Consider the following 12,150-nt stretch of genomic DNA (forward strand, 5'->3'; position numbering starts at 1 on the left):
GAAAAAGATCGTCCAACACTCAGGACGTGTTGTTCAACAAGAAAAAAGGAAAATGCGAGAGCTTGCTGGAACAACTCAGGGTAAGGCGGACCCTCCCGTTTCTCTTTCCTCACTTCCTAGTCGATCTCCTCCGAGGAGAGTCGGGAGTCGGCGAGGACCGCCGTTGGGGCGACGTTCTTCCCGAGCTGTGCCTGCCGCTGCGCCGGCTGCGCTCACTCCTCTCGCTCCGTGGACGGTCTCGATCCGAGCGGACCGGCTCGGTGCGCGAACGCGCTGGGGCCGGGAGGGCTGGGTCATCGGGAAGCTCCTCGATGCGGCCGCTGCCATCGATGATCTCAGGCGCGTTCTCGCGCTTGATACGTTCTTCGCGACCGCGCTTGTGGCAGTACCACAGCACAAACAAGAGGACTGTTCAAAGGTGTCAGCGTTCTATTGAGATACATGTGCGTCTTGAGGGAGGGGGATTAAAACTTACGGAACAAGGCCACACTCCAAATGACGTTGGTGCCGATGAAAGCCGGCCACCGCAGCTTCAACGCATTGACGATGGCCTTCAACATGCCCACCACGGCGCCAGGTTTGGAGACCAGGTCCGCGAAGCTGGTGGGTGTGAACATCTTCTTTGCGGCACCCTTGATGCCCTCCTCGGCCGACATCTCGGCGGCGTTGATGCCCTGGCTCTTGGCGGCGGCGGCGAGGACCTCGGGTCCCAGGCTGGCGGTGAACTTATCGGGGAGGTTGGTGACGAGCTTCTTCATACTGTTGGGGAGCTTGTCGAACGACTTCTTGAGAGTGCCGTCGCGATCCTCGACGAGGTTGCGGAGGTCGTCGACTGCGGTCGGCACGCCGTTGACAAGGTCCTTGAGAACGAGGGTGAACTTGCCGACGAGTTCGGACGACTCGGCGGACAGCGGGATGGCCTTGTTGTTGCGCGCCGAGAGGTTCAGGTCGTCGAGCACGCGCGAGAGGTCGTCCTGTTCGCGCGCCGCCTCCTCGGGCCCCACGGGCTTGGTGGGCGCCAGCTGCTTGTCTTTGTCGCCGCCTCCCGTGGCCTTGTTGAAGAGGAAAGCAATCTTGCTAGGAATCTTAGAGGGGCCCGAAGCCTGGGGCTTCTCCGCGACGGCGACCGTCGCCGCCTTCTTGGGGGCCTGTTGCTCCTGGAGCGGCGCGGCGCGGCGGGACTCGTCAGAGTCCCAGGTGTACTCGGGGGTTTTGCTGCGCGGGGGCAGCGCGGGGCGTACACTCTCGTCATCCGAGTCCATCTCGTCCGGGTCGGAGAGGATGCGTCTAAAGAAGGCCTCGTCTTTACGATCTAGGAGGGGCGCGGGGCCGCCTTCCGTGGCCGCGCTCGCCGTCGTCGAGACGGAATGAGAGCTCGTCTGGCGCCGCGACGGCGAAGGCCGCGAGTCGGGTTTGAGATGTGTCGATGATCCATTCTGCTGTTGCGGTCGCTGCTCTGCTTCGGCCGCCTCTTTTGCCTCCTTTTCGGTCTTGTACTTCTTAAACTTTTTGTAACTCAGGTACTCCAACATCGTGGGCGGAGGGTTTCTGGGCTCTACGCCACAGAACCAAGGCCGAAGAGCTGGATTGCAGATGAGCGGGAATGCGGTCTGTCTGGTGCAGAAGATTTCAGTTTGAGTGACTGATGTATCTTGTTTGTTTGGTGTGACCGTAGATGAATACCTAAGGAGTCTTGCTAACGAAGGCGGTCCGCGACAGTTCTTTTTATTCAACGGCCAAGCGCTTCTGAATCACATGCGGTCTGGGTCTGGCCCGGGGCCCTGGCTTTTCCTCTGGCAGCGTCGTCATGTCCCGCGACGCTCAGGTGTTAGCCACAGGATGGGTTGAACAAGCATGTGGGAATGGCTTGCACAGCCACGCGTGATGTCACCAGTGCCGTTTGATGATCGCAATCCCCTGCCATTGGAGCCCTCCGGCGCGACGTCAAACAGCCCGCACCTAAGCGAGCGCCGGCAACTGGGCCCGAGACCCGCTTATATGCACCGCCACTTTGGAGGCCGCCCCTCCAGGGTCCAATATGTCGCCTCTCTTGTTGGGACCCTGAGACCCAATGAAAGAATGTGGGATGGAGCTTGGAAGAACTGGGTGGTTCGTCTAAACTGTTCGCTTTGCTCTCTTCTCTCTTTATGGGTGTAGAGCAGGATGTCTGTGAGCTACGGTAGTCAAGTGACTGGCCTCTGCTTTGGCCGCCAGTCCGGGGTATCTTCAAGAAAACTGCCTATACGCATCCAGGGGTTGAGCTTCCGAACAGAGCTTCATGATCGATCATGCTCGATCATGCATCATCCTCCCTGTCTTCATCCCCGCCATTTCCTTGCACGTCTTCATCTGCCATGCTGCCCTTCCTGCCTCCACTCCTACGGCGGCCCCTTTGGTAGGCCTCTGTACTGGTCTCTGCCTCCTCTCCCACGTAGTGTTTACCGTCCCAGTCTCTCGAGCATCTGGGGCATTTGTGGCTACGCTGCGTTCGCCAGTATGCGTCCTGGCATATGTGGTGTAAGCGCGCGTTACAATCCCTCTCTGCGCATCTTTGCCCGACGGTGACGATTCCCTTGCACGCCTCGCAGAACTTGATGCGCTGCCATTCCTGCGCTGCCGCGTCGGGGTCGTTGTAAGAGTCAATCAGCCACGCCCTAAGCTCGAGCAGTGCTCGGGGGCTGAGGCTGTAGAACCCATTGTTGGACTTTTCCAGCCAGCCCTGGTTCACCAGGTTCACAAGCATGTCTTCCACTTCGCTGTGCTTGAGTCCCTTATCCGTCGAAGATTGTGTCTGAGTCGGTGCTCCATTCTCATTGACGTCGTTGTTGTTCTGCTGCCGCGGAGGGCGGGCAAGCTTGATGGCCTGCATCTCGGTAATGCACATGAGCTCCATACGCGGGGAGTTGTACGTCTCGAACATGGCATCGAGTAGCCTCTTGGTGAAGGCGATCTGTTCGGCATTATATGTAGTTGCGAGCTGCGTCATCGGGTCGGAAGCCGTGTTCACAAGGGCATAGACGCGTTTCTTGGAGACTTGGTGAATGGTGCTCCGGACCTCGTAATCGAAGAAGGAAACGGCTTCGGCGGCGGCTTCCAGGTAAGACTCGAAGTCTTGTTGGGTGACCTGCTCCGGGGAGACGGGATCGCGGTCTTCGGCCTCGATGGTAAATATTTCGGCGAGAATTGTCTGCCCCTCTTTGAACGTAAGGGTTCCGCGAGCCACGAAGGCTTGCAGGAAGGCCCGATTGCCATCATTGTAAAGTGGTGGGAGGTTGTTCATGTTGGTAATGTGGTGTCCAGAGCGCAGGTTTATACGATGCTTCTGTAGTCTTGTCGAACTAGTATGATATGATGGGGGTTGAAATTGCTCAAGGAATCGGAAGCGATGTGTGCAATTCTGTCAAATCACCAGGGACGTGTGCTGCCAAGAAGTATTTATCGCGAGGAGGCTTTCGACGCGCTCTTGACGCGCATCGCAGGACATAGGCTTAATTGAATGACCGAGCTCCTTTCTACGACCCCACCAACTAGTGTCTTATTGTCACATGCGCCACAAAGTGGCTGGAATATGGCAGGGAGACGTCCCATCGGGGGATTTTCCATCTCAGGGGGAGGAAGGTTGCGATCTTGATTTCCATCCCCTGCGCATCGGCATACAGGTACACGCGGTCCGCAGACAGGGCTTCTCCGCAGCCAGGGCCACCAGGATCCTCCTGCCTCCAAGGAAGTGGAGGTTTAGATCATCCTTTGCCTGAGCCTTCTTGGTAAATGTTGGGCAGCTGTTTTGACTTCTCGAGGTCCAAGGTGCCACATGCCGACGACATGGCATTTCGCTGCGACTGCTGATCATGCTTGCTCATACCCTCCGATTGAGGTTCAAGCTATCCCCTTTCAGCCAGAAAGGATCCGGCTCGGCGGATTCAAATTCGACGCTCACCACCTAGTTCCCGCGACCTTCGATCTGGCAGAAACTGGCACATCACGCCGTTGCCCTTTCATCTCAACAACACTGCGCCACCAAGAATTTGCAGTTAGCGCTGGATTCACCCAGCTTGCCGTATCGGGGCCCAAGGCCCGAAGCCACATCCGTTGCTCGGGCTAAATTGGGCCACATGCTGATATATGTTCTTTTTCTGACTCGGGGAGGAGGCCAAGGCCAATACAAAACCACTAGCCTGAAATCGTGTCATGGCTCTCCCTGTCTTCTCGCGAGCCCCAGGCACCGATCATTCGGGACACGGCATGTTCCCCTGCCATTGAACTCAGCTCAACGATGAGATGATATGTGGTGATCATCTTTCTCGATAAATTCGGGAGGCCTAGTTCGTTCTCACGTTCTTTGGAAGTTTGCGGAAACATCGGATTTTCATAGTTGTCATCGACGACACTGGCAGCGGCAATGTCGCCGCCTCACGCTTTTCCAGGAAACCTTCCGTCGAGCCCCCCTCCCCTCGGCCCGGTCGCCTCTGCCGGGTTCAGGCCCGTCCGCGGGAGACCCTCCTCAGCGTCCGCACCCACACACCCACAACCGTCTGACGAATCTTTTCTCGAGGACACGCCTCCTCTCACCATACATGTTTCGAGCCATCGATGCCTCAAACCTAAGAAATTGGTCCTGGTTTTTTTTTTAGGCGGATAGTTCGGTTGAACTCGTACGTCGCCATGCCACTTACCCTCTAGCATAACTTAGCTTGACACTCATCATCCTGCGGACGGACTTTTCTCAGCGAGCTTTAACGATACCTGCGCAATGCTTCTCTGGTCGAACCTACGCAGCTAAGGGGTGTTCTTCTGTTAGACGGATGGTAGCTCAACGTTTTCATCTTGGGTCAATTAGCCACCGAGTCGGTGGTCGGCAGATGCCGTCAGAATAACTTCCAAGAAACCCGCTAGAATGCCGTCACGAGGCCGCTTGTTTCGCCACGACACCCTTCACCAACCAGCCCCTCCTCTGAAGCCCTTTCACAGACTGTAGAACAGTACTCCTGATGCAATATCATTCTGGAGATCACCTTACACTATCGTGCACCACAACTAGGTAAAACTCTTCATAGCCACCTCGAGCGGCCCACGCCACCCACCCTTCGTAAAATCCCCGCTCCAAGACATTTCCGGACTGCCGACTGCAAGTTGTAGGGGGGGCTTGCGGCTCGTAATTTGGCCCAAACACCCCTTGCCTCTCTGAAATGCTGGGAAGTCTCGTCCTTTGGTCACTGCACCTGATCGTTCCTTCATCCTCCTGCGAGCGCCGGGCAGGGGTCATCAGCTTCTCCTGCTCAGGTCTTCCTTAATATTGGCTTTCTTCCCTTCCGTTGCTACACAAGTAGGGAAGGACGGAGGCTATCCATGCGCAGATCGCTGGGGCCCGGATCGATCTTGGGGCTGCGCTGCATGATAAACATGGCCATACTGTTTCCCTCATCCCCCCAGTTCTTAGTTCCTTCTTTCTTTTCGTCTGTCCATTCGCCTTGCTTGTCCCCTGCTGCCGGCCAACAGCTCCGAATTCATGTCTGGCCTGCTGTACCAACATCCACGGGGGTGATATGGCCATCCAGCTGCCCCGAGAAGAGCTAGGCACCGCTGTGGGAGTTCTCGTTTACTCCTTCTTCTGCCTAGCATGCAGTCTCCTCATGGCATGGCTGGTGTATGCCCATCGTGAGGGACTCAGCTGTGAGTGAATGCGATGATGGGTTCAGTAGTATCGTCTTTAGTCTGACTGATGGTGTTGCACACAGATGTTGCACTGATTTCATACTTCACAGGGCTCTCGACAGCCGCTTCTGTAGCACAGCAGACCCATACTCTTGTGCGATGGAGGGATATCAAGCTTGAGCAGTTCCGGCATTCGAGCATCAATGTCGGCAATCCTGAGCTGGCCATAGCCGGCCAATCAACTGGTCTTGACCTAGTACTGTTCTACATCCGTAAGTTGCGGCTCACTCATTCGGCGTCACTGATCTGACACTTTGTAGAGTTCTACAGCTATAACGTCGAAGCACTTGTGACCCTGTTCTGGGCCTTCGCTCTCACTCAGTCAATCTTTCAACTCGAACCTGCTAGGTCGCTACGTAAACGAGTCAACTATATCTCAAAGGCTGTTGCTGTTCTCCTTCCGGCATTGCTGGTGGGGATACTCCGACTGGAGGCTGTTCAGAAGCAGACGGTCCCCTTCCTCGTTCTCGCCGACGGGATCAGTAAGTTTAGTTTATGCCGTATACTTTCAGGTGGCATTCGCCTAACAAACGATGCAGTGGGTTTCTGCCTAAGCGGTAGCGGTGTTCTCCTCGTCGTCATCTTGATCAAATACGTCTACACTCGCCGAAACCTCCTATCGTGGAACGTTCGATACGGCCAAAGATCGAACAGTACGAAAAGTAGCGACACGCTCGTTTTCGACAGTAGTAACGGGAGGCGTCGCGGGAGTATCTACGACAGATGGTTGGTGGTTCGGTTCAGCATAGCATTTGTCGCGTTGGCGTAAGCACAACTTGCCTCCTAGTTCACCCATATCTACGCTAGAGTAGCTGACGGAACACTTCAAGCATCTTCCAGGTCGTCACCATCATGTTTCAAGTCACCTCCGCACGCCAAAATACTCGCGATTCACTAAGCGACAGCCCAGATCTAAGCACGGAACGACTGCATCTGGACCTCTTACTCTTCATTCCCGGCGTATCCGCGAGTTTGTTGACCTTTGTTGTTTTCGGCACGACGAAGACATTCCGAGATTATATTGCTAGCAAACTCATCCCGCGATGGCTCAGGGATAGGAGTAGGATGAAGACAAGCAGCCCGCCATCTCGGCGAAACCGCTTGTCGCAGACGGTTTCCAAGAGGACCGCGGCATATCCGCCGCGGCTCTCATTGACGCCATACGTCACGAACGACGGCGGTCTTTACTCTCCAATCTATGATGGAAACGACATTCAGCTGGGGGACCTGAATGTAAATGGCTCGAGCAAGGTCGCCGAGGACGACCAGTGGCCGTTGGTGAGCCCCAACGCGGGCTCTAGTGACCTAAAAAAACCTGCAAATGTGTATTTGTTTCCGAAGCAGTAGTCTTACGAGTTTATGACCAAAATGATACCACACGGGCCAAGGCTCGCTTTCTGTCTTAAGGCTATGTCACAAGCATTCGCAGGTGGTTCAGGCCGCAACGTCGCTTCATCACTTCTGATCCGGGCTGCCCACGTAGCCCGGCGACATTCGGAGGGTTATGCCACAGAGTTGCGGGACATCCTGACCGGTATTGTTGTCCATGGCCCGACCGGCAACTACAATTCTTAATGTCGACGGAAGAACCACATATCGGCTCCCACACAAGCTCGGATAACAAGAAGTTGTCTCCTTGGATTCATCAATGCATTGCAGACGTAGCGTCCGCCCTGGAGAATACAACACTTCCTGAGCGCTAAGAGAAGTAAATCGATACGTTGTAGTCGTCCATTGATGGTCCTGTGGTACCCCACCCTTAGACTGGTTCTCCCGTGGAACAACTTCCTTCCAAATCGCTGCGGCTTCGATACCAACTCTCGATTACGGGGTTGAAAAGCCCTCAACCAGGTTTAAGCACACTTTCAAAAACGTCGATAGACTCAACTCCACCCCTTGTCAACCAACCTTTTTGACGTCACCTTCTTTCTTGGGCGTAAGTGTGAACTGATTAGAATCTATTTATATGGAACTTCCTTCATACATTGGGTCGCAATGCTTAGGCTGAGACCATGGTTGGATTCGCTCCGGATTCAACCACGGAGAACTACGAGCACCGCGACAGCCTCGCCCCATTCATCCCCCCCTTTGTCGTCTCGCTGATGAGTACTTCAAGGTCTCCTATGGCCTTGAGGAGGGCCAGCGAGCCCCGTATTATCTAAACTTGACCCTGAGAGGAATACTGTAAATAACAGAATGAAACTTCAGACTCAAGAGCTGTACAAGAACGCAACAAATTGCTTGCAATTGCTAGTGACCTCATCTACCTAGCCAAGAATGGCGGTGGGGGTCGTGGTGTCGTTTGGTGGAGTGCAGGTTATCTGCTGGTCGGAGCACCGCTGACTAAGCAATTTAGCGCGACGCAGGTCCCACTCGCTGAGCTCCATCAGCACTTCAACCTCTTCCAACCTCAGATTGGGCCGTTTTTGACGACAAACACTCGCGACAAACAAGTGATTAACTGTACTCTGTTCATAGCACGGCCACCCACGAACACGGTCCCGTCATTTTCCGCAATCCGAGTTGAATTGACTGAGTTAGCTTGCGCCAGGCGAGGTCTGTCATCCCCATCAACTACTCATCGCGGTTCACCGAACCCACCACGAGGCCAGATCCACTTCACAGCTTGCGAAGGAGGACTACCAGTGGGATCAGGACGCAGAATGTGCTAGCAGGACGAGTTTCACTTTGGGTACTTTCACTTCCTGAGACTTGGATTGGAGTTGGCTCTCATCTCGAGACCGCGCTCACCAACCAGCATTGTTGCTGTTGCTGCTACCGGCGCGGTCTGCCACCTGACTTGAGTGTCAAATTCACTGCATCCTGGCACAACGCTCAAACCCCATCGCCATTCTTTCAACTCCTGTACTTACTATCAGGATGTCAGACCTCACAGAGTACAATGTAGTAGTATTCACTCGGAGCGATGGTCAGGATTATGGACCGGGGTACTGGCCAGCCCCTACAGATGCGGCGGCCAAGAACGCGAAGAAGACCACCCAAGAAAAGACACCAAGAGCGAAGCCTCAGATGGTTCGACTGACCGAAGACGACCCAAGGTTTCAGGAGTGGCGTATAAAGCTGGGGATATTGTTGAAGCAAGAACTTACACCTACAGGTAAGGGGACCCTCCCCTAACTGATTACTCGCGCGCCGTCTGACCTCCTACACAGAGGGTCTTCCTTGGCTTGTCAATTTCCCGCGTGGGTACTGGCTGTATGAGAAGTCGAAGCACCTCTGGGTTTCTGGACACCCGGATAGGTCGAGGCCTCTCTACAAGAGCCCGCAAGAGTTCGGTATCCATCTGCTGTGGCTCCTCTCGAACTCGAATGACCGCAATGACTGCCGCTGCGTTCACTGCAACACTCGAGAAATGCCGAATATCGACGGGCTGAGCGTCGTGGATGGGCCTCGGGCCCTGCCGACGGCGACAAACACGCAGCCCCCATCCAAAATCCGTAAGATCACGCCGCAGATACCGCCAGGCACAACCGCGTCCCCTGTTCCTGCAGCAGCGGCGACTCCTCCAGCCGTGAAGAGAGAGACACCTGTGCCAGCGCCCACAACCGCGGCGAAAAAGGAGACACCGATACCGGTTCCGACGATACCCTTACGTGCTGCCCCGGCCTCTGCCCCAGCTCAAACGCCAGCTCAGGCGCAGCCTCCTCTGCAACAGCAGCAACCCCGATACCAGCATCAGCACCAAGCGCTGCCGAGTCAAGCGCCTCCGGCCCAGACGCAAGGACAGCCTCCAAACCAGGCTCCCGTCCAGCCCCAAGCTCAACCCCAAGTTCAGGCACAAGTGCAACATGCCAACCAGGCTCCGCCCCAAGCTCAACCTATGTATCAACAGCCACAGTTCTTACCCTACCCGCAACCTCATCTGGGAATACAAGCCCCGACTCTGTTCCGTGTCGGAGAGCTGGTCTGGTTCCAGATAGCGTCTGGCTGGCGTCTAGGCATCGTAGCCGTAACTCCCACACCCACCAACCCAAAGCCCGGCGTCAAGCCCGAGCTCCAGATTCTTCCAATGTCCCACCAGCTCTTCAACCAGTCGCCGATCCAGACCCTGGAAGCAACAGCACGCCCATTTTTGGCCTTCTCTGTGCCCAACGTCAGCATCCCGGAGCTGCAGAACAAGGCATACGACGAGGTCAACTGGGAAGCCTTCCTCCGCAGTCTTACCCCCGAGGACACTCATCGTCGCGAGGTGGCACTGCTCGATTCATCAAAGATGGCGGCCCAAAAGGTCGGCGTGTCATTCTCCGTCTTCAGTCGTCTCGGCGAGAACGAAGGCGGCAAGAAGGTCGACTACCACGGCATCTTCCTTGGCGCTGAGCGCATCGAGCTCGGCGACGTCCTCCGCGTCCGCATCTCACCAGAACAGAACCTCCCGCCCGCGGCCAACAACCTCCCCGACGCGCTGCTTGCCCTCCGCGAGATCTGCACCGCGCCCATTGACGTGCCCGGCATGGCCTTCTTCAAGGGCGACATCTACCAGCCCCTCTCGGGAGACAACGCCCCAGCCACCGATGCCGCCATAACCGTGCCGGAAGACAAGCTCCCGCGACCGCTTCGCGAGGAGATGGTATTCCGCAAGAAGTTTGCCCCCGCGGACCGCTGGCGCTGCGTTCTGCTCAAGCAGAACGCCGTCCTCCGCGAGCCGGATCTCAAGGGCCGCTTCTACGCCACGCATAGGCTGCTGCCGCTGCTCGACGGTCAGGCCAAGGCAGCGTCCGAGGCACAGAAGGGCATAGTGCGCGACGTGCAGCAGCGGCTCAACCAGCGCATCGACACGTTCAAGACGGCCTACATCGGGCAGAAACGCACTCGCGCCGAGACCATCGGCCCCGCGCTGCCCCCAGGAAGCGTCCTCCAATTTGAGGCATCCGTGCGCGAGGAGGGCGCTTAGGACATTGGAAGGAGGGTGGCCTTGAGGTCGCCTATTGGTGCTTGTGACTTGTTATGACGGTTTGGCAGCACAGGACGACGAGGCCGTGGTTGGCAGGGCAAATGAGCAATGGCAACAGAGACCTGTGTGTTTGTAGAGGATGCAGCGTGGGCACCATGTAATGGACGTTACCACCTCACCCCTTCGAGGCTGTCTAGGGGCCCGTAATCTTTCATGTGAACCCGCAGGCCCTTACCCAGCCTTAGCCTCAGAACCAGCTCCGGGCTAATGCCTCGTCAACGAGTCACGGCCGCACAGGGGCCAGATGGATGTGAATAAGCCGAATTTGGTAGGTGGTACAATACGGGCCTGGCATGACATCTGGACAAAAGGGTTGACATATCAATACCACACTTACTGCCTCTCTATACATCATCCTTATTACCCATGCTACCCTGGGAACCAACCATCGCCCGCCAGATCCAGACTGCAGGGGCGCGTACAGACATATATACAGACACATATATCCCATCAGTAGTTGTGTTTTTTACATCCACGTTACGACCGAACGCGTGTCAGCCGGCAGCGTACCGCTTTCATTGTTCAACGTCCAAAAAAAAAATTAAAATTTGTACCGCATTACGGACATACATTCCTCCCTCCATTCCCTCCGCTGTTCAAATGGTCTGCAGCCCCCTTTTCTAGAAGGTCGTCTAGAAGAAGAAAATAAGAAGAAAGGATAAAAAGCACCCAGGGGAGGGAGGTCGATTTCGTGACAACCAGCCCAACGAACGGTCTTCGTCCCAGACATACGCGCACACATACCAATCAACCGGAAAGATAAAGAAAAAAAGAAAAACAAGGGGACGGGGGGGGGGGGATAGAATACGAGTAGACAGATATGGCGAATCCAGATCTCCATCTGCACGCGCGTGGCAAGGTTTCCTTTTCCCTTATCCATCTCCATCGACCCTTTGAGCCCTCGTACCATCATCCGATCCGCGGCACCTCGAACTGGTGAGATATCTGTTTCCATTTTTCTCGTTTCTTCTTCTTCTCCGTAGCACCACTACTCTACGACGACTCACCGTTGGTACCACAGCATAACTGACACACACACACACCTGAGTTCCAGGGCGCCAACCCATCCACCTGGCCTCCCTTTCCTGTTCCCACCACCCCCTACTGCCTCCTTCCCGGGGTTGTGGTTCTCGCGTACCGCCTCGCAGCGCGCTCACACGTTTAACGCCCTTTTTCAGCCATGCGGTCCCTCCGCCACCTCTTTAACCTCCGTATGCTGAACACAGGACCAATCTGAGAGTACACCCTGCCCCGAGCGCTGGTGGGCTATATCTGCCACTCCATTGCCTTTTCTCCTTGACCTGCTTCCAAGATGGGATTGCAAACATCAACACTCACATGTTATGTTCCTCAAAGTGAAATCATCGGACGACGACTCAGTCGGGAGAGATTAGATTAGGGCGCTAGCGCGGAACACATTGCCGCCTTCGGGCCGAATGATGCGCTGGGGACATTTCACGGAGAGA

At 55.7% G+C, this 12,150-nt stretch overlaps 4 protein-coding genes across 4 annotated transcripts; 2 read left to right on the top strand and 2 right to left on the bottom strand.

Annotated features, from left to right (window-relative positions):
• Positions 1–109: 109 nt before the first annotated feature.
• Positions 110–1,532, bottom strand: CH63R_04662 (uncharacterized protein; the record flags this gene model as incomplete). Its single annotated transcript, XM_018299637.1, has 2 exons — positions 110–408; positions 476–1,532. The coding sequence occupies 2 exons, from the start codon at positions 1,530–1,532 to the stop codon at positions 110–112; spliced, it is 1,356 nt and encodes a 451-aa protein (XP_018160883.1).
• Positions 1,533–2,296: 764 nt separating this feature from the next.
• Positions 2,297–3,280, bottom strand: CH63R_04663 (RING-like domain-containing protein; the record flags this gene model as incomplete). Its single annotated transcript, XM_018299638.1, has 1 exon — positions 2,297–3,280. One exon carries the CDS (start codon positions 3,278–3,280, stop codon positions 2,297–2,299), a length of 984 nt encoding a protein of 327 aa, XP_018160884.1.
• A 2,263-nt stretch (positions 3,281–5,543) lies between these two features.
• Positions 5,544–7,287, top strand: CH63R_04664 (Glycoside hydrolase; the record flags this gene model as incomplete). The annotated part of the gene is made up of 6 exons (XM_018299639.1): positions 5,544–5,670; positions 5,763–5,924; positions 5,973–6,194; positions 6,252–6,477; positions 6,543–7,037; positions 7,101–7,287. 6 exons carry the CDS (start codon positions 5,544–5,546, stop codon positions 7,285–7,287), a joined length of 1,419 nt encoding a protein of 472 aa, XP_018160885.1.
• Positions 7,288–8,592: 1,305 nt separating this feature from the next.
• Positions 8,593–10,624, top strand: CH63R_04665 (transcription-silencing protein Clr2; the record flags this gene model as incomplete). Its single annotated transcript, XM_018299640.1, has 2 exons — positions 8,593–8,830; positions 8,886–10,624. The coding sequence occupies 2 exons, from the start codon at positions 8,593–8,595 to the stop codon at positions 10,622–10,624; spliced, it is 1,977 nt and encodes a 658-aa protein (XP_018160886.1).
• Between the last annotated feature and the right edge of the window lie 1,526 nt (positions 10,625–12,150).

Source organism: Colletotrichum higginsianum, chromosome 3 (assembly GCF_001672515.1).
Source record: "Colletotrichum higginsianum IMI 349063 chromosome 3, whole genome shotgun sequence".
NCBI lineage: Eukaryota > Fungi > Ascomycota > Sordariomycetes > Glomerellales > Glomerellaceae > Colletotrichum > Colletotrichum higginsianum.